This window comes from Acinonyx jubatus, chromosome A2, assembly GCF_027475565.1.
Source record: "Acinonyx jubatus isolate Ajub_Pintada_27869175 chromosome A2, VMU_Ajub_asm_v1.0, whole genome shotgun sequence".
Classification (NCBI taxonomy): domain Eukaryota; kingdom Metazoa; phylum Chordata; class Mammalia; order Carnivora; family Felidae; genus Acinonyx; species Acinonyx jubatus.
The window spans coordinates 141,000,560-141,026,264 of record NC_069383.1 but is presented as its reverse complement, the minus strand read 5'-3'; the positions used below and the strand labels follow the sequence as shown (position 1 = coordinate 141,026,264).

Here is a 25,705-nt window from a genome sequence, read left to right as displayed (position 1 = left end):
GCTAGAGGGAAGAAAAGACAGTCAAGGGGTCCAGAATGAAGGCAGAGACCAGCAGGGAGGGTACCGCAGGCATCCAGATCCACTATAGCCTCTCTCATCTCTTTCAAGATTCTGAAGGCACAGAAGTCATAAGTGTCCATTCAGACTGCTTTTTCCCATTTTCTCTCCCTTCCCCAGTTGTTTTCTAGAACAGCACTGTCCAGTAGAAATATCATGCGAGCCACACATGTAATTTTAAATTCTCTATTAGTCACATTAAAATGGTAAACAGAAATAGGCAAGTTTAGTTTTAATAATATAGTTTATTTAACTCAATATATCCAGATACTATTATCAGTTCAACATGTAATAGAAAAAAATATTAGAGATATTTTACATTTTTTCATGTCTTCCAAATCCAATGAGTATCTTACTCTTAGATCAATCCTCTTTTTAATGTTTATTTATTTTTCAGAGAGAGAGAGACAGCGCACAAGCGGGGGGAAGGGCAGAGAAAGAGGGAGACAGAGGATCCAAAGCAGGCCCCTTGCTGACAGCAGAGAGCCTGATGTGGGGCTCGAATTCATGAACTGTGAGATCATGACCTGAGCCAAAGTTGGACACTTAACTGACTGAGCCACCCAGATACCCCTACTCTTACCTCAGTTTTAATTGGCACTAGCCATGTTTCAAGTGCTCAGTAGCAGTATGTGGCATGTGTCTATCATATTGGTCAGCACAAGTATAGAAAAATAACACATGTAATTTCAAAGAGCCTCTTTGAAAAGCCAGACTTTGAAAAGCCACAGCTCTGTGTCTCAGCAGTTAGTGACTAACCACAATATATAAATTGAGACCCTTTTGAAAAATGAGACACTCTCCAAAATGATTTTAGTATCCATCTGAATTCAGAAAAATTCAGAACAAAAAAAATATTTCTCAAAAGCTTTAGAGATATAGTCTCTGGAATAATTACAGGAAATTATCTTCAGGTCACATCCTTACTTGAATAGATCAACATACGAAATTTTTCCCAAATGGAGATTATCCCAAACAAAGGTCTATGATCAGGTCCTAAATAATGTAGAACTAGTCTAATCAAACGAATTCCAGAATGAACTAAAAGGAAGACATTGAAATGATTTTTTTAAACCCATAAAATGATTATATTTGTATTTCCCCTTTTGTGAAACGTTTGTTCAGGTCATTTACCCATTTATATACAGGGATTTTTTTTTGTTGTTGTTATTGATATGTAAGGGCTCATTCTAGATTCGGACAAGAGTGTGTAACAAGTGGCTAGCACATGCCTGGTACTCTAGTAACCGTATTAAAAAGGCATATATTAAATTCCATCAACTGGTGAATGAAAATGGATAAACAAAGGTGTATGTGCCTGCAATGGGATGTGATTCAAAAGAATGAAGTACCAACACCTGCTAGGACATGGAGCAACCTTGAATGCCTTATGCAAAGTGAAAGAAGCCAGACACAAAAGGCCACATCGTGTATGATTCCATTTATGTGAAACACCCAGAATAGGCAAATTCATAGAGTCAGAAAGCAAACTAGTGGTGGCCAGGGGCTGGGGGAAAGAGAGCAAGTAGGAAGTGACTGCTTAATGGGTGCACAATTTCCTTTTGGGGTGATGAAAATGTTCTGAAATTAGGTTGTGGTGATGGACGCACAACCCTGTATATGTACTTAATACCACTGAATTATTATACACCTAAAATGGCTAAGATGGTAAACATGTATTTTACCACAGTAGTTTTAGGCAATTTGGATTTATTTATTTATTTATTTATTTATCTATTTATTTATTAAATAATGAGGGTATCCTTTGGGTAAATACCTAGTAGTGTAATTGCTGAATCATAGGGTAGTTATATTTTTACGTTTTTGAGAAACCTCCACACTGTTTTCTTGAGCGGCTGCACCAGTTGGCATTCCCACCAACAGTGCAAGAGGGTTCCCTTTTCTCCACATCCTCGCCAACACTTGTTGTTTCTTGTGTTGTTGATTTTAGCCATTCTGACAGGTGTGAGGTGATATTTCATCGCAGTTTTGATTTGTATTTCCCTGGTGATCAGTGATGTGGAGCATGTTTTCATGTATATCTGCTCAAAGAATACAAAAATACTAATTCAAAGGGATATATGCACCCCGAAGTTTACAGCAGCATTATCTAAATAGCCAAATTATGGAAGCAGCCCAAGTGTCCAGTGACTGATGAATGGATAAAGAAGATGTGGTATATATATACAATGGAATATTAACCAGCCATGAAAAAGAATGGATGGAGCTAGAGAGTACTCTAATAAGTTAGTCAGAGAAAGACAAATACATTTGATTTCACTCATATGTAGAATTTAAGAAATTCTTAAATAAATGCGCAAAGAAGGAAAAAAAGAGAGAAAGAGGCAAACCAAGAAACAGACTCTTAACTACAGAAAACAACTTGCTGGTTACCAGAGGGGAGGTGGGGAGGGGGATGGGTGAAATAGGTGATGGGGATTAAGGAGTACACCTGTCACGATGAGCACGGGCTGTTACATGGAAGTGTTGAATTGCTATATTGTACACCTGAAACTAATATTATACTATGTTAACTAACAGAAATTTAAATTAAAACTTTTTTTTAAAAAAGAGGAAAAAAAGCTGTAAGTTTCACTGCTTAAAAAATAAAGAAAAAATAAAAATAGTGAGGGTAAAATAAAGATAATTTTCAGGCAAAATAAAAGATACATATCTAATGGAAAAAATCCTCATAAAATAATAATGCAAACTAAAATACTGTTAACCATTCCAGAAGCAGGAATTATATAAATAAAAGCCAGGAGGGTAAACATTCTGTGCAGCCTGGGAATTGACAAAAATGGCTTAGATGTGAAGTTTTATCAGTACTTGTGAGAAATCCGCCCTACAAGTCCCTGTCTCAGAGACACATATTTATGTCAGTCCTTCAACCATGATAAAAATTCCCACACTCTGGCTTTCTCCACTTCCTCTCATTCTCCACTCCGGGCCCCAACTCTCTGTGCTCAGAGATTCTGCAGCAACACCCGTTCCATCCTCTGCTCCCACCTCATGAGACTCATGCTGCATTTCTCTTTCACCCCTGAGCTTCCTACAAAGCTTTTATCTTCAGAAAAGCCATTCACGAGTGCAGTACTCCAGAAAAAGAACTTTCAAAGGTAAATGTCAGTGACTCCCAAGTGGTGCCGTGAAGCAGAGGTTTGGTTGCAGTGGTTAAAAGTGCATCTGCTTGGAACCAGCTCTGCCATTCACGAGCTATGTGACATGAGACAAGTGACTTACCCACTCTGTTCCCTACTTCCCCCATCTGTAAAATGGAGGTAATAACAGGATGCCCTTACAGAGTTGTTGTGAGGATTAAATGAGTTAATATATGTAAAGCGCTTGGCACGTGGTGCACAGAAGGTCTACTTTAAGAGTTAGCCCGCTTCTGGGCGATGAGCTCTGGAAGGCCAGGGACCGTGTTATTTGGGTTCACTGCTGTCTCTGCATTCCCTGCACTTTGTAGGACCTTGATCGGCAGCTGGAGGATGAATGCATGGTGCTTGCCCTCAGTAAGTCTCTGGTCAGCAGTATCACAGAGTAACCCTATAGACACAGTGACAGAACATGAATACGACCACATGCACTTGAGAGAGAGAACAGGTGTCTATCGCTAAGGCCATCTCCTGTAGCCCTCAAGCACTGGGCTTGGACCCCGAGGCAAGCCTGACGCGGGGCTGTGGATCTGCACCATCTCCACCTTCTCTCTTCCCAGGCCTCTCCAGACTGTGCTCGGTCCTAGAAAGGCACTTTCTGAACAAAAGCTCCTCAAATTCAAGTCAGCTCCTCGGTTAGAAACTGTCGAAATGAACAGCACCAGAGGAAGGGGACCCCGGTCACAAGGGCATGTCAGGCTCCAACATGGGACCTTCCCAAGGGCATTTAAGTGCATTTTGGATTATATATGATTCTCATCTTACCAACCGCACTATAGTTCCCATGCTGTCTGTTCATCCAGAAGGAAGTACCTACAAAATGCAGTAGCTGCCCCAGGAAACTTAAACCCAAACACCCTGAGAGACACCATCCCATCATGACACCAGTGCTCCTGTCCATTCGCGTATTTCAAGTCCAGGGTGGGCCACAGGTTGCTCATTCACATTTCCATGTGTTGGGCAGCCACTGTAAATCTTTCTAGAACAAAGTAAATCCACTGAAGAGAGACAGCAGACACGCAGGGTGGTCATAGCATGGGATGTGCAGTCTCCAAGAATCTGGTTTAAGCTCAAGTTTACCAGGTGATCTTGGGCAACTTTTAAGGAACTTCCTTGAGCCTCACTTTCCGACTTGAAACCAAATCCAAGTCACAAACCAATGAGTCCAGGTCACACAGTCAAATAGCAGCTATTCCTACCATCCCTTATCCCTTACTCTGTTTTGTTTTTCTCCATAGAGTTGATCACCTCCTAAGGTAACCTCTGAGAGAACAGAACTATGTTTTACTCTGCAGCATCCTTTATGCCTACAATGATGCCCGGCACTCAGTAGACACTCAGCAAATACTTAGAGCTAATATTTATTAAGCTGTCCGTGTGAGCCAGCTAGTACGCAAAGAACTGTAAAGAAACTGTTAATGTACTCCTCATAACAACCCTATGAAGTCTGTCTCACCAGGTCCATTTTCCAGTTAGAAACTGAGGCTCGGGAAGTTTAAGAGCAGAAATCAGATGGTAAGGGTCTTACAGACTACAGCAAGTTTTCCAGATTTTAGTCTGAGTGATATGGGAGACCACGGGAAGATTTTGAGCAGAGAAGAAACACGATCTACGTATTAAAAGGACTGTTCTCAATGCTGTGTAGAGAAGACAGCTGTAGGGGCAAGACAGAGAGGAGGGAGATGATGAGGAAGTGCCTTTGGTAGTGGGAGGAGGGAGAAGACCTTTGGGAGGAGCAGATTGGGAAACAAAAGTCAAGGGCAGACAGATCATCTGAATTGGTATGGATCTCCAAATGGAGATTGTAGTGAGCGGTTGGACATAAGAAACTGGAGAGTATATTCAAGAAGCATCAGCCTTTAGACTGAGAAGAAGCCCCACCTTGGTGAGGGAAGAGGGAGAGGAGTATTAAAGAAGTCAGGGAAGAAAGAGTTTCAGGGAGGCAGTGCTCAACTACATCACCAAGTAGGGGAGAGAGAAATGCCCACTGAATTCGGCAAAGCAGGTGTCCCTGGTGACTTGACACGATGAAGTGAGTGGAGTTGGGGACAGAGCTGAAAGGGGCTTGTCTAAAGATTACCTAAGAGCAATGTCTGTAGAAAAACTAAGTTGACAAGGATATTAGGTATTGGCCAGTCTACTGAAGTCATTAGAATATGAGCTCCCCAAGGACAGGAACTTCATCTGTCCTTTTACTGTTTTATTCCTGCCCTCTGGGCACCTGGCACATGACAGATGCTCAGTAAATATTTGCAAGACTTTTTTGAACTTTCTTGACATCTCTAGCCAAACAGTTCAGGTCAACAGGAACTTTGCATCCCTAACAGGATGGTATGGAAGACAGTGAGGAAATGCACACACAAATTATCCCAAGATGCAATGTTCACATTCCCTTCCCTTGCTAAAGAAACTAGAATTCATGCTACTTGGTATTTATTCAGCATGAGAATAATGTGTTTTCCAGTTACTCTTCTCATTGGCATTCATATCTGTATCGTCAGTGGATTGGATGGCTTCTCACTGGCAGCACCAAATTTCAACATTCAAGCTAATTGTAAGCTGGTGTAATTAGCAGAAATTACAGAATATTTTTAAAGGGATGTTTTGTAACAGAGGTCTTTTGGAAATCCAATTTAGGAAAATTATTTTTTTCATGTTCTCAAAGTGCTGACCTGCAGATGATGTTTCAAAAGCATTTAGGGGTCACTTTGAAAAGCAAGGGGATCATTCTCCCTCTCCCCACCTGCATCCATCTGAATTATGGCACATGTTCAATGGGAAAGGCCTCATTACATCCTAAGGAAATCCACATCCTGCACCTCCAGGTCACAGTCCAGCAGAGAGCAGCCTCATGTCCCTCCGGAAAGGATAATTAGTTTTCTACCCTTTAATCAAGGAGCAGCAGATTGTTGTTTTTCTAAAGTTTTGCCTGGGGAGAGCCTGTTCTTTCCCGAATGTGTGTTTTTCTAAACAGGACTCCCTGTACGTACCCAACCTTCCCATGAGCCACCACTGACAGGCACTCCCCCAGCCTTATCTGAAACAAAAAACTGAAGCTCTCCACTGATGACAGCCTCTGGCCCCTCAACTCCACAGATGTGGGATTAGGTCATGGCCCTCACAACTTACCAGCACCAATGAGCTTTTACTTATCGACCAAGAGAATCCTCAATCTCTCTGTCATGGAGGTCATGTTTTTAAGGGTTTACTTAAAAAAAAGTAATAAATGCTTATCATGTGCCAGACACTATTCTGAGTGCTTAATAAATATTAACTCATTTAACCCTCAAAACAATTTTATAAGTACTTTTATTATTCCCACTTTACAGATGAGGAAACTGAAGCTCAGAGAGGTTAAGTGACTTACCCAAAACCACACAGCTAATAGGTGGCAGAGCCAGGATTCAAACCCAGATGGTCTGGCTCCAGAGAACAGAAAGACAGATGTTAAAACCATTGCAGAAGCAGTGACAACAAAGAAAAGAAGATGGAAATTGAATTGCTTACTATGTACTAGGCCCAGAGCCAGTGTTACTGGTTAGTTTCTCTTTACATAAAATGCAACTGGACCTTAAAATCATCATCATCATCATCATCAAAGATTATTATGTGTATTATGTGTTGGTCTTCTACATCTACAAATAAAAATCCATGTAGATTCATTGGTATATTTTTACCGTGTGCATGTTACTTTGATAAAAGTATGATTTTAGTTAAAAAATTTTAATGGCTGAGTTTTCTGTTTTTAAAGTGATTTGAATCAAATAAACAGCCCTTAGAAGGCATTTTTTTAAAAGCCACCCTGAACTCCCTTTCCAATTTTTGTCTTAAAAAGAAAGTAAGAAGTCTTTGGTATTGTTCTATCAAACTGTATGCAAATCAGACACAAAGAAGAAGCAGATAAACTCATGTTTTTCAAATCCTGAAAAGCCCTAACTCAAAAATTATATTTACAGACACCCTCACAGAATTTTTTTTTTGCTCAGGGTGGGGCAGAAGACAGTCTTCACACTTTATTCAATAATACATTGATCAGAAGCTAATAAATCAGGATATAGGTGGCCCAACACCTCCAAAATGAAAATCGCAATCCTAAAACTCAGGATTCAGAAATGGGCATCTCTAAAAACTGATTCTAACTCAGTTAAAAACACCAAAAATTCTTAAATTAGCCAGCATTGCTTAAAGCAGTTTATTGACTTTCTGATACAGGACCTACCACAGTCTCCAAGGTAATTAGAAGCACCATAAATGCTGTTTTTGGCAGTGACTGGGGCCACACATAAAAACATGTTTATTCCCAAACCGTCAGTGAAATATGGTGGTGGGGGTGGGACCACGTCAGGCTTGTAGCATATGTGGAGAAAAAGGAAAGGTAATGCCAAGGGCACCATTCAAACTGAGATTATTTCATCACTATGACAAACAGCAAGCCACCCCCCAAATTCTAGGTAAGAGAGTAATTCTGAGCAAGACAATTACTCAGAGTAAGAGAAATTCTGAGTAAGGCAGGCTAATATTATTATTTTAACAATAATGAAAATAATACTATTAGTGCTGTGCTTATTATGTGGATTAATTCATTTAATTTTCATGGGGGCCCTGAAAATAAGAGCCATAACGGAAGAAGGTTCTGAGAGGTTAGACTTGGAAATGCTCCATGGCTACTGAAAGTCAGAGCCAGAGACAGCCCAATTCCAAGATGCCTGTTCTTGGTCCCTGAGTCCTGCTAAATTGTCTAAGGGATTTTCTGGCCACCTAATCCACAAAAGTAATAAATTGGAGACAGGAAAAATGAACCGTGTTGGTCAGTCATGTGCTATTTATCAAATATTTCTATCAAACGTGGTCCCATTGCATAGGACAGAGCAAGCCCCCAACCATCCTCCCGGGCAGCTGGGCTCCCAGCTCACCAGCTGGGCTCCAGTGGGAACAGGGCCCGTACTTGCATCAGCGTTGCCATAGCTGTCACCATGGCAACTGCCCACTGTCGCCCAGGCAGAGATGCTCTCCCCACTCTCGGGAGCCCTGATGCAGGGATGCAGTCCAGTAGAAACTCATCCTTTTACTTGCTCCCCAACTTGCTCAAGTCTTTATAAGACTGAGAACCAGTCGGGGGTTCCCCAGGTCCCTGCTTGCATTCGGACCAGACAATACATATAAAGGCCAAGAGGGAGACGGGGTTCATGAAGAGGCTGTCCAGAACTGAAGCGTGGGTAGTTAACCTCTCCAGGGGCCTCCACACCTGGCAGGGCTGAGTCTGAGTTCTGGCTCTGGCACTGGCTACCTGGGGATGCTAAGCAAATGGTTTGGCCTCTAGGAACCCAAGTTCTAGAATATGAAAAGCCAGGATAATGTTAGCTTTTACATTTTATAGAATAGTTGTGAGATATAAGTAAACCCAAGTATATAAAGGATATACAGAGTAAATGCTGGCTATTATTAACTATTATCTCCAATTCAGTGGTGCTGGTGCTGGAAAACATCAGGGACCCTCAACCTCTCGCTACGGCCTTTACACCACAGCAGCCTGATATTCCAAACAAAAAGCACTCCTGTTCACAGCACAGAGGTGCTGACTCAAGGGCTGAATAAGGCCAGCAGATAGTGTAGTCCACACTCACTCTGCTGAGCGGTAGGAGACATGATGGTGGTCGGTGGGGTCCCTAAATCCAGTAATCGTCCTTCTGGGCAACACGGCTTCTCTGAAAAGATTAATTTATCAAAATAAGCCTACTAACTGTATTCAACAAAAATGCCAAGGAGCAAAACACCTTTTAAGATACTGAATCCATGTATGAACCTTCAGAAATCTTTAAGGCCAAAGGATGGCACTCAAATTTTCTAGAAAATTCTGAATAAATAATGTCCACCCTGTTGGCAGTGGTGATTTCTCAGGGTTAGGACTGATCCAAGGAACCTGCACTTACTATGTGACACATTTATACACTGTCTGAACTTTTATGGTATGCATACATTAATTTTATAATAAAAAAAGAATAGCTTTAAAAAAAAAGTGAAATGCTTTGTAATAACACAGCTAGCTTACAAAAGAAGAAACCCAGTCAATAAACAAATGAAAAGTGTTCACCCTCCTTAGTAACTAGCAAAATGGAAATTTAAATAAGAGTATGTTTGCCTTTCAAATTGGTGATTTTTCTAGGATAACACCCCATTGTGGGCAAGAATGTGGAGAAACAGACATTTTGCTTCACAACTGTGAATGTATAAATTGATATGTTTCCACAGGTTAAGTTGGCAGCATTTTCCAAGAATATTAAAATGACCCAGAACTTCACCTTTACAAAAATTAATTTGACAAAATAAACTGCAAACATAGTGACGAGGATACAGCTTTCAGTGTTATTTCAGAGGGAGGAACGAGGCTCAGCTCAAACAGCCAATACTAGGGACTAGCTACTGGAAAAGTGCCTTGCAAAGTTCTACATGTTCATTATGCAAAACACAGGCAAAGAAGACTTGCTTATTCCACATTGTGAAAATATAGAATTTTCTGGATTTGGTGCTTTTAACAGTATGCTTCCATCCCACACTCACTCCATTTTGCAGCTAAGCAAACCAAGACCCGGACCTAGAAGGCGGTTTGCCCCCAAGTGTCTGGGACAGGTTCACAGTCTCTTTGCCTTTGCCTTCTGGAGGAAGGGGGCAGAATTGTCACCTTCAAGGCCAGACACAGGAACCATGGTGGGGCCAAGCTATGCCCTAGTGCCTAGCTTGGGGTACAGAGGACCTATCTGGGGGTAGAGACATCTCTTCAAAGGCCTCTCACTCCAAGAAGCCACATCCTTCAAAGAACTCTTGGCTCTATTTCAGCCACCAGAAGCGTTCAAGACAAGGAGTAGAGCTGGGGTCTGGAAGCAAGGCCCTCTCACTAACAGTTAAACAGCCACTCTCCAGAGAAGGTCTGTTCCATGCCAGATCTGCACGCAGTGCTGGTCATCAGTCACCCGTTCCCCACGGCAACCCTAAGGCTCAGCGAGGTCAGCTTCCCTGTCTTAAATCACCCAGCTAATCAGGATGTGAACTGCTCTTTATGGGTGCTTTGACTTCCTCGTCTATAAAATGGGGAGAAAAATAGCAACCACTCAGAGGTTTGGTTGGGAGGGTTAAATAAGCCAATTTATAGAAAGTGCTTAAAACAATTCCTGACCTACAGGAAACTCTGTGTAGCTCTTATTATTTTAGTGAGACTGTAAAGCATTGTGGTCAGAACAAGGACTCGAGAGCCAGTTGCCTGGGTTCAAATCCCACATCCACCCCTCACTGGCTGTATGACTTTGGGCAAGTTACTTAACTCTTTGTGTTTCAGTTCCCTCATCAGTAAAGTGGCAACGACAATGGCAGTACCCACCTGAGTTAACATAAATGATCACATTACCTAGCTGAGTTAATGTACTTAGAAGAGTTTAGAAAAGTGTCTGTCACATAGCATAATGGGCCTGTCATGTAATAACCACAACATGTGTTAGCCATTATAACTATGATACCCCTCTGTCTCCTGTTGTCTATGACTGCACGGGAATGACACCTGCACCACCAACATCAGTTATTCTGGCTGACAAGAGCCTGACACATGTTCTCCTATTTAATCATGACAAGACTCTAGGACTAGGTGCTATTATTGTCCAGCTTTACAGATGGGGGAACAGAGGCACAGAGAACTCGAGTAACTTGCCCCAGGTCACACAGCCAGGAAGCAGCAATGCTGCTGGGCTTTGAACCAAATCAGTTGGGGCCTAGGGCTCTTATCCCTCACACTGTATTGCCCAGCCCAACACTCACATATCCAGTACTTCCTGTGGAAGGATGGTGCATGGCTCCTAGCTTTGAGATGAGTAATGGCCACATCCCCCACCATGCAGCACAGACACTGACCCTGCAGACGTCTCATGAACATAAAGGGTAAGTCACACTAGCACAGTCACCAAGGAGCCATCCCTGTCATCTCTCCTTATCTTCCCAGGGAAATACACTGGTATTTGTCTACTGTAGAGATGAGACACAACCATTAAGACAGAATTCTGGACCGAGACATCTAATCGGTGTCTTGGAAACTCACGCTGACATCCCCACAGCTGGTTTTCCCCACAGCTGATGATAGTCGTGTGTTGTTTAAAGCATGGCCTGCTCACAAGTTCATGGTGGGAGGTGAAGCCAGGGTAAATCTTCCATAATGCGCCATTCTGGCCTTTGGAGCATGAAATTTTGTGGCAAAGAGTTCACTTCCCATCACCAGACTAAAAAGTTTACAAAGCTTCCTTGCATACAGATGGCCAAAGCTGTAGGTGGCTGCAACTAGGAAATGGCACAAATCAAGCGGGGGTGAGTCTTATGTCCCCCACCCCCAGCTTTCTCAGCAATTCATCAAAAGAGCTGTTGTGGGGGAAAAAACTATCCATGTGTTTCACCAGGATCCATAATCCTGTATTGTTTCAAACCCAGTAATTTAATGAAATAGTGTCTGCTGTCCACTAATGTGCCTAAAACTCAAACAGACTGAAGGATCTGGAAGGATCCTCAGAGAACCAGCTAGTCTACCACCCTCATTTAGACACTAGAAAACTAAGAGCTGGCTCAAGGTTGCATGGTCTATTGGTGATAGACTGGGACCCTTGACGGTATCCCTGTTTGCAGGCTCTTTTCAGCCCTGGCAAGTGTTACCAGGATGGATGTTTGCTGTTTCTTACTGCCCAGCATTTAGTCTCCCTTCTTTTGCCAATGGCACCCTGATCTTCTGTTGAGGGACCCCCTCCCCAGCTGTTAAACCCTGTGATTCAGGAAGGGCCAACCCTCCCAATATGGGCATGGGACCTGGCCTGGAAGAATGAGACTTTTGCTGGAGTTAAAGAAAAAGAGATGTAGTCCTCTAGTGCAATATTTGAGCCGATGGGGTGGAAACTTGGAATTGTGCAGAGCATCTTGATCAGAGAGCCCATCTGAGAAGTACGCTAATTTGGAGAAAGAGCGAGAGATGGTGAGTGATGGACTCCTGGTGACATAGATTAGCCACCTGGATCTAGCCATGCCAAAAGGCAGAACTATCACTGAATTCACCGAATAAGTGAGCCCCCCCGCCTTTTTTTTAAATTTAAGCATGTGTACACTGTATTTCTGTGACATGCAACCAAAAAACTAAGTTTGTTTCTAAGTTTGTAAAAGGAAGTAAGTAAATGACAAAATGGGAATGTTCCCAGGAGACCCTCCACAGTGCCCAACACAGTTCCTTGACACAGTCAGCGAGCAATACACATATAATGGGGTAAAACCCCTCCTTCAGGTCTCTTCTCAGCAGGACTCTCCCAGACCACCCTATTGGAAACTGCAGCCCTCCCCAGCTTGGCTCTCCCTACTCCTACCTGTTTCCTATGGTGTTTATCACCACCAGACCTACCTATTATCATTTCTTGTTGGTTTCCCTCACTCAAATCCTACAAGGGTGGGGATTTTTGCCCACTTTGTTCACTGCTGTATCCTGGGGGTAGAACAGTGCTCAACACCTGCAGGTGCTCAGTATGTATCTAGTGAATGAATGAATGACAAGGAATGGAAGATGGAATGAGTATATACGGTACACAGAGGATGGTGCCCTACGCATAAAGGCACAAAGGTTCCCACCTGCTGCCTCAGTCAACAGCCTCTGGGACCTCTTAGATATGGGTCTTCTTTCCTCTTCTCTGAGCCCATGTTCCAACAGCCATCCCCACAATCTAGACAACCAGATCGTCCCCCACCTGTCCAGATAACATGAACAACAATTCAAAGGTAACTAGCCCTTTGGGTTATAAAGATGTTTTCCTTTTTTCCCCCTGCTTATAATAATATTGTATACTCATTATAAAAGCACACAAAATAAAAATGTAACAAGTAAACAATAAAAATCATAATTTAACCCCAAAGTTAAATTTTGGGTGCAAGTCATAAGCAGGCAGACTGCTAATATATTTTGTACGACCCACAGGATGACCCCCCCCCCTTTTTAAGGCAACTTCCAACATTTAAAAAGCTAGAGGAATTCATTTGGAAATCAGGTATCTAGCTTCAGCTGAATGTCATAGAAGGCCCACGTTCTCACATATGACAATGATCAGCGGGGGTTGGGTGACAGATGCCCCTTTCAGGTGGGTGTGGGCTCTTGGGGTCCCTGCCTCTCCCTACTCTGACCCTTGCGCTGCCCTGGCCACTGGATTTAGGTTCCTGCTTGGTCCCTGTCACATGTAGAGTTGGTCACCCCTGGTTTGATGTATACCCTTTCAGACTTTATTGTGGTCATAAGGCTTTCTAGGAAACCCCTCTGAAAATCTCCCTCTGCCTCCAATAGTGGCCTGGGATGCCATACATAAGCCCCTAATTTCCAGCATCAGAGAACACTGCATTTGCAGCACTGTCCCGTCTGCATCGCAGTGAGCCAGGTCAGGTTCAACGTCTTCTCAGACTGACTATCCCAATTCAACGACTGACCTATACACACATGAACCCCATACAGAAGGGCCCCACAGTCCTGAGCACCGGCTGGATGCCTTTTCCATAGGGAAACTCTAAATCCAGCGTTCAAACCACCCCTCCGATGTGGAGAGGCTCCATCAGTGCAGGACAGCCCCAGAGACTCGGCCACCACTGCACAGGCAGTCTGCAGCCCCACATGTATTGCCCACAGGACCCATGATTGGCTATCTTCCTCTGGGTTGATTATGCTCCAGTCCTACTATATAATAATACCTCCCTCTGGGCGGGGATCCTGCTAGCCTCACTGATTACTGCTTACTAGAACCTAACCCTGTTCCTCGCAGAGGAGGCCCTCAATCTACAAGGGACGGATGGTCAGCGAGGGAACAGACACATGAAAGGCAGGTGGGTGGGTATGTTACAGGGCGGGGATGGAGGAGATGAGCCCCTTAGCTGTGATTTCTAATTTGCCAATGTCATAAGGAAATGATTAGATCAAAATAGTACATTGTAAAATATGGTATAAAGTTACACAGTGAATAAACTCAGATGATAAAAAAATAAGGAAAGCACTATAATATTAATAGTGGTAGAACTTTTTTTTACAATCCTTTTGTGTATTTTCCATTTTCTGTTTTATGAAGTTCACTTTTAACTACCAACATTGAACTATAACCAAACGAATGATCTTCCCCTAGACTTGTATAGATTTCAAAACACCAAGTGGCCACGGAGGAAAGGATAATATTTTGGATTAGTAAGAAGAGAAAACACGGAAGGTGAGTTTGGTCTTCCACATGGAAACTGATCCTTCAAGACTCCTTGGTGGCCCCGTAGTGACCCATTACTCCCCCTTCACCTGCTATCAGCAAAAGCAACATTAGTTCACCCTTCTAATCCTGGAAATCCAAAATGTTATGGGAGATTATATTTCTTTTGGAGCAAAGGACGGTAATTTTTTCAGCTCTGGCCTATGAATGCTCCCAAAGAAAAACAAAGAAACATAAGGAAATCTTCTAATACAAATACCTGAATTTAAATTTAAATACACATGCGCCCAGAAAAGTACCATTGCTCTGGTACGTCCTTGATTGTGGGACAGCCAAAACAGCATGTGCCTCACAGCAGGATACTGTCCTCTGATGATGTGATGTAGCCACTGCTCCTGGGAGCCTTGGACCAGGTCTCTGCACCTCAACTAGCCCCCAGACATACAGGATGGGCAGCAAGAGCTCAGGACCAGCTACTTTGTAAAGGCAGACAGGGAAACCGAGGTCCTAAGAGGAGGAGTATGTGCAGGGGATGACACAGAGCTGAGAACAACTGCTTTCCTCCAGCCTGGTCCCTCCCCTTGTTCATGTGACAAACATCACCTGAGTGTCCTGAGGTACCAGATACTGGTTGACACTTTGCTATCAAGCAGGGGGGAACAGTGGGGACCCTTAACAATTAAGTGAATGACCAGGTAACCCCAGACGGCGATACGGGCCAGCAAATGGGAAATAAAGGCAAGGGGTAGAAAGTTATTTCTGATTTCCCAAGGAGCATCAGCCATTGAGTACTGTGCAGTTACAAATGCCCCTGGGGTTCCGCCAGACGCAATTTATTAACAGATTGCATTTGGGCGCTGGAGTCTATGAGCGATGCATGAATCACCAGCAGAGTGGATTAAATGTAAAAGACACCCACAAACTAGAGGCATCCTCCCCCCCCCCCAACTCTAAGGTTCCCACAGCAAGGCAGGAAGTGCAGGGTGTGGAGTAGGCTTGCTCTTTGGAGACGGCTAATCTGGGATCAGCCCTGCTTCAAACTGCAAAGACTTCCCAGTGCCCTCAGAATGAATTCTCCTTTGCTTACTGCCAACCACTGGCCACAGCTCACCCTCCCCTCCCTGTCAAGACATCTCTGCGCCAGGCCTCACCTTGGCTCAACGTCACTTCCTCAAGGCCTTCTTCCCTGACACTGCTCTGGCCCCACGGGACCCTGACCCTTCCTCCCACACCACTCTTAGACTTACTTATTCTAGAAAGTGAGCTCTGTAGGGGTGGACTGATCCTCAGCTCCCAGAGCAGCACCCAGCGCATGGAGGGGCTGAGGCAGAGAGACAGAAGGGAAGAGAAAGAAGTCTCTCCACCATTTCTCAGGGTCCTGAGCCTCAGTTTCCACATCTGTAAAACTGGGGCAAGACCAACCCACTGCAGAGTGATGACAGTGTATTCTGTGTTTCTGCCTGGCAGCCTGGATTTTGTTTTATTAACTCATTTTTTAAAAAACATTTTTACATACAAATTCACTTTTTGATGTGCAGATGTGGATTCTGACACTCGTTGGTGTATGACCACAATGAAAACACAGAGCTCTTCTATCACCAGGAAAAAGTCCCCTCGTGTTGCTCCTTTGTAGTCATACCCTCCTCCCCACCCCAGCTCCTAGCAACCATTGATCTGTTTTCTGTTCCTATATTTTGCCTTTTCCAAAATGTCATGTAAGTGGGATCATACGGTAAGTAGGCTTTTACGTCTTTTTCACTTGGCATAGTGCCTTGAGATTCATCTGTGGTGCTGCGTGTATCAGTGTTTTGTTCCTTTTTATTGTCCTTTCCCTGAGGGAAATCTCTTCTCTCAGGAACAGGGTCACAGAAAATAACAGTGGACCTATCCCCTTCTACCTCCCCTGATAATTTAGCCACGAACTTTCTAGAATCCCCTAAAGCTTGGGGAGCAACCAGGAAGTCAAAGGTCCCCCTTTCTGGCTGTGTCTATAACCCGAATTCTGAGACCTGTGCAAACCCCTTCCCACCAGTTAGCCTCTCTCTGAGGTCGCTCATTTGTAAGAATGGCCAACAAGACCCAAGCTTCCTCTGGGGTGTTGACTCAGAAAGTGGAGGTCCATTCGGGAACCAGGAAGCAGGACTGGCTGTCTGGAGATGGCTGACCACCTGGGGTGGCTGTTTGGGGGCAGTAGTGGGGGTGGCAGTCAGCTGGCCAAGCCTGGGGAGAAGTGAGTGGATAAGAAAGAAGTAGAGGCAGAAGTGCCCCGGGATGGTGAATTCTCACTCGGGGCCGGGCAATGTTTACACGGGTGTGCCGTCATCTCGTATAATCCACACAACAGCTTGATGGGCAGATTCTGTTAACATCCCATCCACAGATGAGGACCCTGGGCACAAGGAGAGCACCCAGTGTGCTAGCAGGTCTGGGAGCTGAGCTCTGACTCCAAGGCTTGTTCTCTTGGCAACACGGAAGCTTAGAGCAGGAGCCAGGGAAGGAAGTGTGCAGCACAGCAGGGAGGCGGGAGGGAAGAAGCCGGTGGAAGATGAAGGGACCCAGGGGACTGAGTGGATACTGCTCCAGGCATGCCCTTAGCTGCGAGCCATGACACTGAAGGTTTGCTTTGTTCTTTTCAGCTGCAGAACCCATGTGTCAAACCTGATCATACTCAAAACCCGAGACATAAAGCTGGTGGAAATAGAGTTGCTCAAACTGAAGGGAAAGAGGAAATGGAGCCAGACCCACTGAACTGCCCCAATCCCTATGACCTCCCTCCTGGTGGCCTCTAAAGAAGGGACCTTCCAAGGAACGCAGGACCCCTTGGATCTTCACTTTCTGATATATACTCCCTGAGGGCTGGCTCTTTCTTTCCTTCTTGCTTTCTTTCTTTCAGGTTTCAAATGATCAAAAAAACACATTCAAAACTAAAATTAGAGAGGCATTGTATCTTGTGTCTGCACCACACTGTCCAGCATGTAATTAGGATTCAACAAATGGATGATGGGCAGGTCTGGGCAACACCTGTGCAGGATCAAATCCGGATCCTCCCTCAGCAGCTAAGTGACCCTCAGCAAGTGTTTGACCCTCACAAAGCCTCAGAAGCCCCAGAACTTCCCTTGCCTCTTAATATTTGGAGAGGGCTCAATAAGCAGACGCTCATAAGAGCACTTACCACAATGCCCAGCAAACGGTAAGAACACGGTATTACCTAGCATTATTATTAATAGCATCCGTGAGACTAAAAGTATATTGGAGGAAAACAAAGAATCCACTGGAAGGAATTAAAATGTCCCCATGGGAAGCACAGTGCCTTGCATGTCCCAGTGTGGTTCGCTCCTAGGACTGGCCAGTGAATGCTCCAGTTTTCTTTCAGTCGTCTCTTTCATTTTTGTACCAATGGGAGGAAGGCCTGGACCACAGAGGTCTGAAGATCACGAGTCTGACATGCAGGGCTCATCTGGAGCCAAGTAGTTATTAATTGGTGTTTATGTAACACTCTGTGCCCCTCCGGCCTGTTTCTGTCTGAACACGTGCTCTAAGAACCTTGGAGAATGCATCTCTCTCTTCTGACTTTTGGATGCTCAGACAACAGCAGATGGTGCTGCAAAAATAACGGCACCGACACTGCAGCTCTAAAGGGAAAAGTCCACGCCTTGAGGACTCAGAGTTAAATTAGAAATAGCTGGAAGTGGATATCTTCCAGGACTGACCTTTCCAGGAGAGAGCTGGATTCCAGCCTCCATAGGAACACTGCCAAGGAGAAAGAGAGCACCGAATGTGAGTGAAGGGTGTCCTCTGCTGGCCAGCATTAGAAATCCTCAGCAGCGCCCCCTCCTCCACCTCTCTGGGAGGGCTCCGCTTCCTCTGCCTCGAGGCAAGTCTCAAATACCTTCTGTGGTTGTTTTTTTGAAAACATGAATTTGAACTGCCAACAAAAAGGATTTCTTTCCTAAAAGGAGAAGAGCTAAGAGAAAGGTCATAGAGCATTTTATTCCCTCCTCACTTAGGTTTTTCTTGCTGGAGCAAGAAAATGCTCACCTAATGAATGTCACCTAAAAAATGGTCCTGTGAGGGGCACCTGGGTGGCTGTGTTGGTTAAGTGTCCAACTCTTGATTTGGGCTCGGGCCATGATCTCACAGTTCATGAGTTTGAGGGCTATACTGTGCTCTGTGCTGACACAGCAGGGCCTGCTTGGGATTCTCTCTCTCCCTCTCTCTCTCTCTCTGCCCTTCCCCTGCTGGTACACACTCCCATTCTCTCTCTCCCTCCCCACCCCACTCAAAATTTAAATACATCAACATTAAAAAAGATGGCCCTCTGAATGCTCCCTGTGAGTTCTGCATCAGAGAATCCAAGCAACTTGGGGAACTTGACCAAGTGTGTGCACGTGGCCCACAGCACCACCCCATTTCCATTCCAAAAGGCTACCCTCTTGACCAGACTCCAAACTTCACAGAGAGACACCCCGAGTCAGTTGTCTGCCTCCTCCCAGAAAATCCCTATGGGTCTGCACACAGGGACAGCAAGATCTTGGTGGCCAAGAAGACAGGCCGATCCTGGATCAAACCCAGCCATTTCTGATGTCCCGCTCCAGAATCTTGGAAACTCGGGACCAGACCCTCACACACTACTTAAGACCAGAACACAGCTTGTCTGGCTTCCTGCCAGAGTGCTCCCGACAACTGGGGCCCTTCTGACCTCTGGCTCCAGCTCTCGCACCATCCCTGCCCCATTCCCGAGGAATAACCCTGACCTCCTGGGTGAGTTCTAACTCACCTGGCATGGTGCTCACTCTGACGGAGCCAACGTGGCTGAGCTGCAACCCCAGCTCATCACTTCACAGCTGTGTGAGCATCTCCAATGAGCCTCCTTTTCTGCAACAATGCCAGGAGCTGCCATTTACTCAAGGTCCACTACCTGCCAGAAATTTGACATATACTACTTCTAATTAGTCCTCATGACCACACTATAAGGTGCTCTTCTTTCTGGATCAAGGTCAAGAACTCTTTAAAAGCTGAGGCTACCCACCCTCTTGTCCACTGGCTAAGGAAGGACTTGGCTCCATCTCCCATTTTCTTCCCTTCATTATGCAAAGTGAGTCCTCAGAGGGCAGAGAAGCAGAGATACGGAGAAAAAAGGGAATGCCAGGGGTGGGAGAGAAGGGAAAAGTCTTCTGGAGCAGAGCAGAGAGTTTAGGGTGCCTGCAAGGCAAGGGTGACCTGGAGACAGAAAGGGATGAGGAGGAGAGACAGCAGTCCCTAAAAAGGACTGCTCTTGAGTGTGAAATGGATCCCCCTTGGACCTTCTTTGAGAGACAGAAGTAAAGAGTGGAACTATTTTAATTGTTGACTAATGGACTTTGAACTTCTGAATGCAACAAAACCCAAAGTCTGGAGTATCAGAGGCTTTGGTATTTGCTCAGATTGCATTCCAATGCTATAGGTAAGGAAACTGAGACTGAGAGGGTCGGTAACTTGCTAAGGGCTACATGACTCATGAGCAGCAGAGCCTGAATATAAACCCAAGTGCACCTGACTCCACAGCTGTTTGTGTGACACTCTGGCCTTAGCTGGAAAGGAATAATAATGCCACCTAGCAGGCCAGGTGAGGGGTAAACTTGGGATAGACTATGTGGACTAAGGCCTTCCCGCAATGAATCGCATATTGTAGGTAATGCCAGAAGTACCAGTTCCTTTATTTCCCTCCTTTGTCCTGATCTCTGGGCTCTCCTTGATTCTTAAGACCCTATTCTCACTGCTGGATTTCTAACATGTCCTTTTATTGCCCCAAATCCTATTTGGGTAACCGCCCTACTACCCTAGCCTCCCCCAGGTCTGCGCAGAAGCTGGCATTCTGGCCCCAAACTCCTCCAGTGGGAAGGTAGAGGCTCAACCCCTAACAGATGGCAGGCTGTGTGTGTGCCTGAACAGCCAACCTTGTCCCCGTGTGTCCATTCATCCAACATATAGTCACTGGTTTCTCCTCTGTGTTTCTCCACTGGTTTCTCCACTGTGCTAGCCACCCAAGATAAAACGCCATTTTAAAAAGACTATCCAAGACTAGGAAAAAAAGCATGCCTTTTCGAAGTCTTCCACAGCCTGAGCCTACCTACAGGGAAGGTAATTTTGTTTGACTTACTATTCTTTTTTTATTACGGACCAGACTCTGTAAAGTCAGGATGTTAACTTGTAAAAGACTAGTAAGTTGCAAATAATTTCTGTCACAAATAAAAGATAATTCCAAAGGTTACAGTGTTATTTACCTATAGGATCTTAACCAGTTTTATATCTCAGTTTGCAGTCTTATCCCAACATTCTTTTCTCCACATTTTCCCATGACTATACACACGCACACATAAACACACATGCATTCATGTATGTATATATGTGTACACGTGCATATAGACACATATACAAGTACATGCATGTCTAAATATATACCCACATGTATATATACACACATATCAGAGAGTACATATGTCTACACACACACATATATCTTCCTGCATACTTTTTTTTTTTTAAAGATTTTATTTTTAAGTAACCTCTTCACCCAACGTGGGACTCAAACTCACCACCCCGAGATCAAGGGTTGCATGCTTCACCAACTGAGTCAGCCAGGTGCCCCACTCCTAAATATTTCTTAAAACCAGTCTTCTCTTCCTCATCCTTTTTGTTTTCTCATTTGTGAGTTACATAGATATTTTACTCAGACTAAGCATACATTTGTACAACAGTTAAGGTGTTAAGAGAAAAGCAGACCTTTGTATGAGATCTGTGAGATCTGATAGGGGCAAAGGTATCCCAGGCAGGGGGAACAGCATGTGCAGAGGCTCTGTGGTAGGGAGTATGGTGCACTGGAGAAACCGAAGTGTGTATGACCTCCAGCATCTGTGACTAGAACCTTTCGGCTAACACCTACTCTATCAATATCATGACATGACTGTCAAGTCCCTCCTGTCTGTCTCAGACACATGCAATGGACTAAGACACAGAATTGGCCTCATACGGTAGGAGAAGAAAAACGGTGTTGCACCTCTGTGGCATCCTTCTCCAGTCATTGGAGAGGAGCCAGGTAAAAGACAGTTGGCAAAGTCACAGTTCTCGAGGGGGAGAAGACACCAGCCTCATCATGCAGCACAGGTAGCATTAACAGCGCAGTGCCAGGCGCTCTGTCAAGCTCAGTGTCTTCTGTGGCCTGGTCCACCTCCACCGTCTGCTCAGTCACCAAGTCAATGCGGTGATAACACCTGCTCACAGAAGCCTATATGGTAGGAGGATCATAATCTCTGCACATTTTCACCAAAAACATCACTCTATACTCAAGTCTTACATCAGCCTCCTGAGAACAGAAGTTTTTGTCTCTCATAGTACAAACATCACCAGCAATGGGGGCAAAAGACCCCGGCCAGAGGCTGGTAATTAACTATGTGACGTTGGACAAGTTGCTTAACCTGCTGGAGCCTCAGGGTCTTTCTTCATCTGGATATGATAATACTCACATCTCATTAAAAGGCTGGGTGATCACGGATAAAAGCACATAATAGATTATAAAACACATTATAAACATGCGTTATTTTCATAGTTATTGTGATTATCAGACACCATTTTTAAAAATACCACAAGGCTTTACTGAGTAAACAGTGCAACGCTACATGAAGCTCAGGTAAAATTTCTACGTAAAAATGTAAAACCAAAAACAACAACCAGACAAAAACATGGCAAGGAGGCAAAGTACAGCTATACAAACTCTAGTAATGAAGGCTGGCAGGCACATTTTCTGGAGTGATGTTGTGTCAGGCACTGGGCTGGGCACTGACCAGCTTTACCTCAGGCATTCAAATAACTTACACAAAATTTAAGTTCATTCATAAACATGTTTGGTTTTTCCAAAGAGCCTACTTTGCAGGAAATGCAAATATGTCTCTAAAATGATTTGCCAGGAAGGGAAAAGAGCTTCAACAGCCTCATTAATTTCACGCCCCCATCCCCGGAGGAGTTCATATTTTCCCAGCATTATGTATGCTACTTGTCTCAAGATACTACCGCTAATATTCCTGGGTAATCTTTTAACATTTTTCCCATTAGGCCTGTAATAACACACAGCATGCTTCCCACATTCTTCTGAACCCGAGATAATAAAATAAAATAAGATGTGTATCAAGAAATATGGCTGGTGCACACAGCATCAGTTCTCAAGCCCCTGGTTTGCAATAGCTCAGGATATGCACTGTATCAAAGAGAAGTGTGAAAAGCTAAAAAATAAAATCTTCCAGACATAATTATGGTTTCACTTACTTAATATGCCTTGCTGATCCTTTAGGGACAGACAGAATGGCCATCCTAAGATGAGACAATGAAGATCTTTGAGGCCTCTAGTACATAAGAGACACACAATAATTATTTTTTGAATCCAGCGCTCCCAGAGTGGTTGGAATTGAAAAGAGGCATTCAAGAGTCTGCCACTAGAGGGCAAAAGAGTAAAATTTCTTAGCATAGAATTTTCTTGTTTCAACCTGGTCTCAATTTGAGATTGTACTAGAGGGAAGCCTAAAAAAATATCAGTTGAAGCTAAAATTGGACATTTGAAGTTCTTCTGATTAAATTATAATGAAGCTTTCAGGGCTGACCTAAGAGCTCTGAGGACCTCTTTAGTTCAGGAATTGAGGATCTGTTTAAAATGGAAATAGGTTACCAGGGCCGGGTAACATATTAATACCTACCAATCATTAACTCCCACACATGACTAGAAGTAATTCATCAGCTGACCTAGCAATGGGCAAGAGCTGGGTGAGTGTTGAATGAGAGGACAGGGGAACGCGGGCACCGGTACCTCTAGGAACAGATCTGTGGGAGCACCTTTTGTCTTTGTCATTGTTTCTAACCCCCATTCTGTGCATCTAGGAACTGCAGCTCCCCAGTTAAGGAAGAGACTCTTGAATGGTATCACCACCTTCCCCACACCCACCCTGACCCCAGGGAGTCGGCAGAGACCGCCACCACCATTTCTACACCCACTGTGCTCAGAGCCTTCCTCCCTGACCCATCCCCCTGTCTTAGCTCCCCCTGCACACTGTGACCACCAAGGAGCTGTTAAATATCAAATACAGTCTTTCCCTCTTCATCCCTGCATCCCATTTCAAATCTTTGAAAGGCTCTCTATCTCTTAGAAAATAAAATCCAAGACAAAAAGTATAGCTAAATAGACTAAACACTACATTCGCCCTACCTGACCTACCCTTGGACCTATTTCCTGGGATCTCGACCCTAGAAACCCTATATCATGCATCCAGCCTTACAGAAGGATGCCCCCCAACTGCACCAACAACATCCAGGCCTGCAGTGCTTGGTTCTCTCTAACCAGCTGAGCCTCTGGAGACTCAGCCTCGTGCCACCCTTTCTGAGAAGGCTTCCTGACACCCAGGACCTCCCTAAGGAAACACCACTCCCCCTTCGGCCCCCCAACTCTCAGTTCAGTCCATCTACATGCCTGTGGGGAGTTCCCTCAGGGCAGGGTCCACGTTTGGTCATTTCTACCCTAGAAGGAACAGAAGAGAATTGGCCTCAGGGATGGGGCTGGGAGCACCGGCTTTTTGGAAGGGGCCGCTATCAAGAGGAAGAGCAGCTCATGGTGGGTGGGAAGAGACGTCAAAAATAAATTCTGCCCCCCGACAGCTTGGAAGCGGGCTTGTCTGAGCAAGAAGGACTGGGCAAGAGTGGGGTCTGGCAGCCTCTCCATAAACAGGGCTGACTCTGCACAGAGCCTACCCAGGGCAGGTTGTCACAGGAACTCAGAAGAGCTGTTTGCAGGGGCTTTTTCCACATCCACATCCGCATTTGCCCTACTCAACAGAGAGGGACAGCCCAGTAGAAAAATGAGCAGCCCCAGCAAGAGATGGGGAAGAAGGGATAAATGATCCCAGTGTCCCCTCTGCACCCCTCACCGCCTTGCCCTGCCTTGTCGCTCCTCTGGCAATTATAAGGAAACCCAAAGGGTTTTATATTTTCACTACTCCAGCGGCTCCATGCTCTAACTTAGAATTCCTGGAGGATGCTTGTACCTTGTAAAACATTTCAAAAAGTCATGCTCCTTACAACTTGTATGCAGTTGTAAGCAATGGTGCATGCAAGCTCTTCTGGCCTCTGTTTTCCTCATTTGCAAAATGAGGAGGGCAAGACTTAATTACCTTCGATGTCCTGAGTCTACAATGTATGGTGTAGAGTGTGGTTTTCAGGGCTCTTGAGTTATTTATGCAAATGCCAAATCAGTAACATCACAAAATGCTGCTCTATTTCCAGTGCCAAATTTTTGCAGTCAGCCAAGGCTTCCTGCACACAGACAATTGAAAAACAACCTCCCCTTTATTCAACCCATAGAACCACACAAAAGAAAAGGGGCCAAACATTCTCTGCACAAAAAAAAAAAAAAAAAACAACACCCAAACCAGTAAAATCAAACAAGAGGCCCTCCATTCAATCATGTGGTAAGGCTGTTACTTGGTAACAGTACTACTCAATATTTACAAATATTTACAAACACTAATACTCATTAAATGTGACCAGGAAGGTGGCTTAGCTCCTTCTCTCCCTGTCATCCTGGCTTTTTTTCTTTCCCTCCCTGCAGCCAAAAGCAACACTGGCTGGACCCTGGTTCACTTCTCTGCTTTCCTTGCTGCGGGCTCCCTGGAGCAGAGACCGCATCCAGGGCTCTGTGGGGCCATAAGCTCCTTCGTGGCCTTAGCTGTCCACTGGGGGAGCCACAGCCAAGCCCTCAGGCCACACCCTGAGGCCCAGAGATCTTACAGGCTTTCCTCAAGTTGTCTTTCCCGAATATCAGCAGAAAGCTGGGCAGCCACGCCTGTGGATTTTCTTGGTTTGGCTTTTAACTCACACTGTTTCAAGGAACGGCCGATTCAAACACAACTTGCCGTCATCTTTTTCTCTTCACTGTGGGAAGTGACCATTTGAGGATCCAGAGGAAGTTATGTCCATGTGTTTATGCCCACAAGAACAGAGTCCTATCCTTAGCAGACACCATGAAACAGACCCATGGTTACAGTTACGCACGTTGGTCAGGGGCCTCATGAGATATATGTACATCCATATGGCGGGGGGGGGGGGATTCTCATCGAGCTTTAATTATTAGGAAATCCTTAGGACTGACTTCTTGATTTTCTACAAGTAGTGCTTTGCATTAGCTCAGCCAACATTAAGTACAAAGATTTCGAAAAGCTTTTTTAAAATCAAAGTCTTTTT

General features: G+C 44.6%; 1 protein-coding gene across 5 annotated transcripts in view; it reads right to left on the bottom strand.

Moving 5' to 3' along the window:
* Positions 1-25,705, bottom strand: part of ARHGEF3 (Rho guanine nucleotide exchange factor 3) — a 304,214-nt gene that overhangs the window by 215,853 nt on the left and 62,656 nt on the right. The window contains exon 1 of one of the 5 annotated variants that reach the window (XM_053219208.1): positions 22,748-22,806. The exons of 3 other annotated variants lie outside the window; for them this stretch is intronic. In XM_053219208.1, coding sequence (XP_053075183.1) covers positions 22,748-22,791 — 44 coding nt within the window. In that variant the 5' untranslated portion in view covers positions 22,792-22,806. Of the gene's footprint in view, positions 1-18,159; positions 18,194-22,747; positions 22,807-25,705 lie in introns of those variants that run through there. One more of the 5 variants, XM_015063211.3, reaches the window with a different exon arrangement.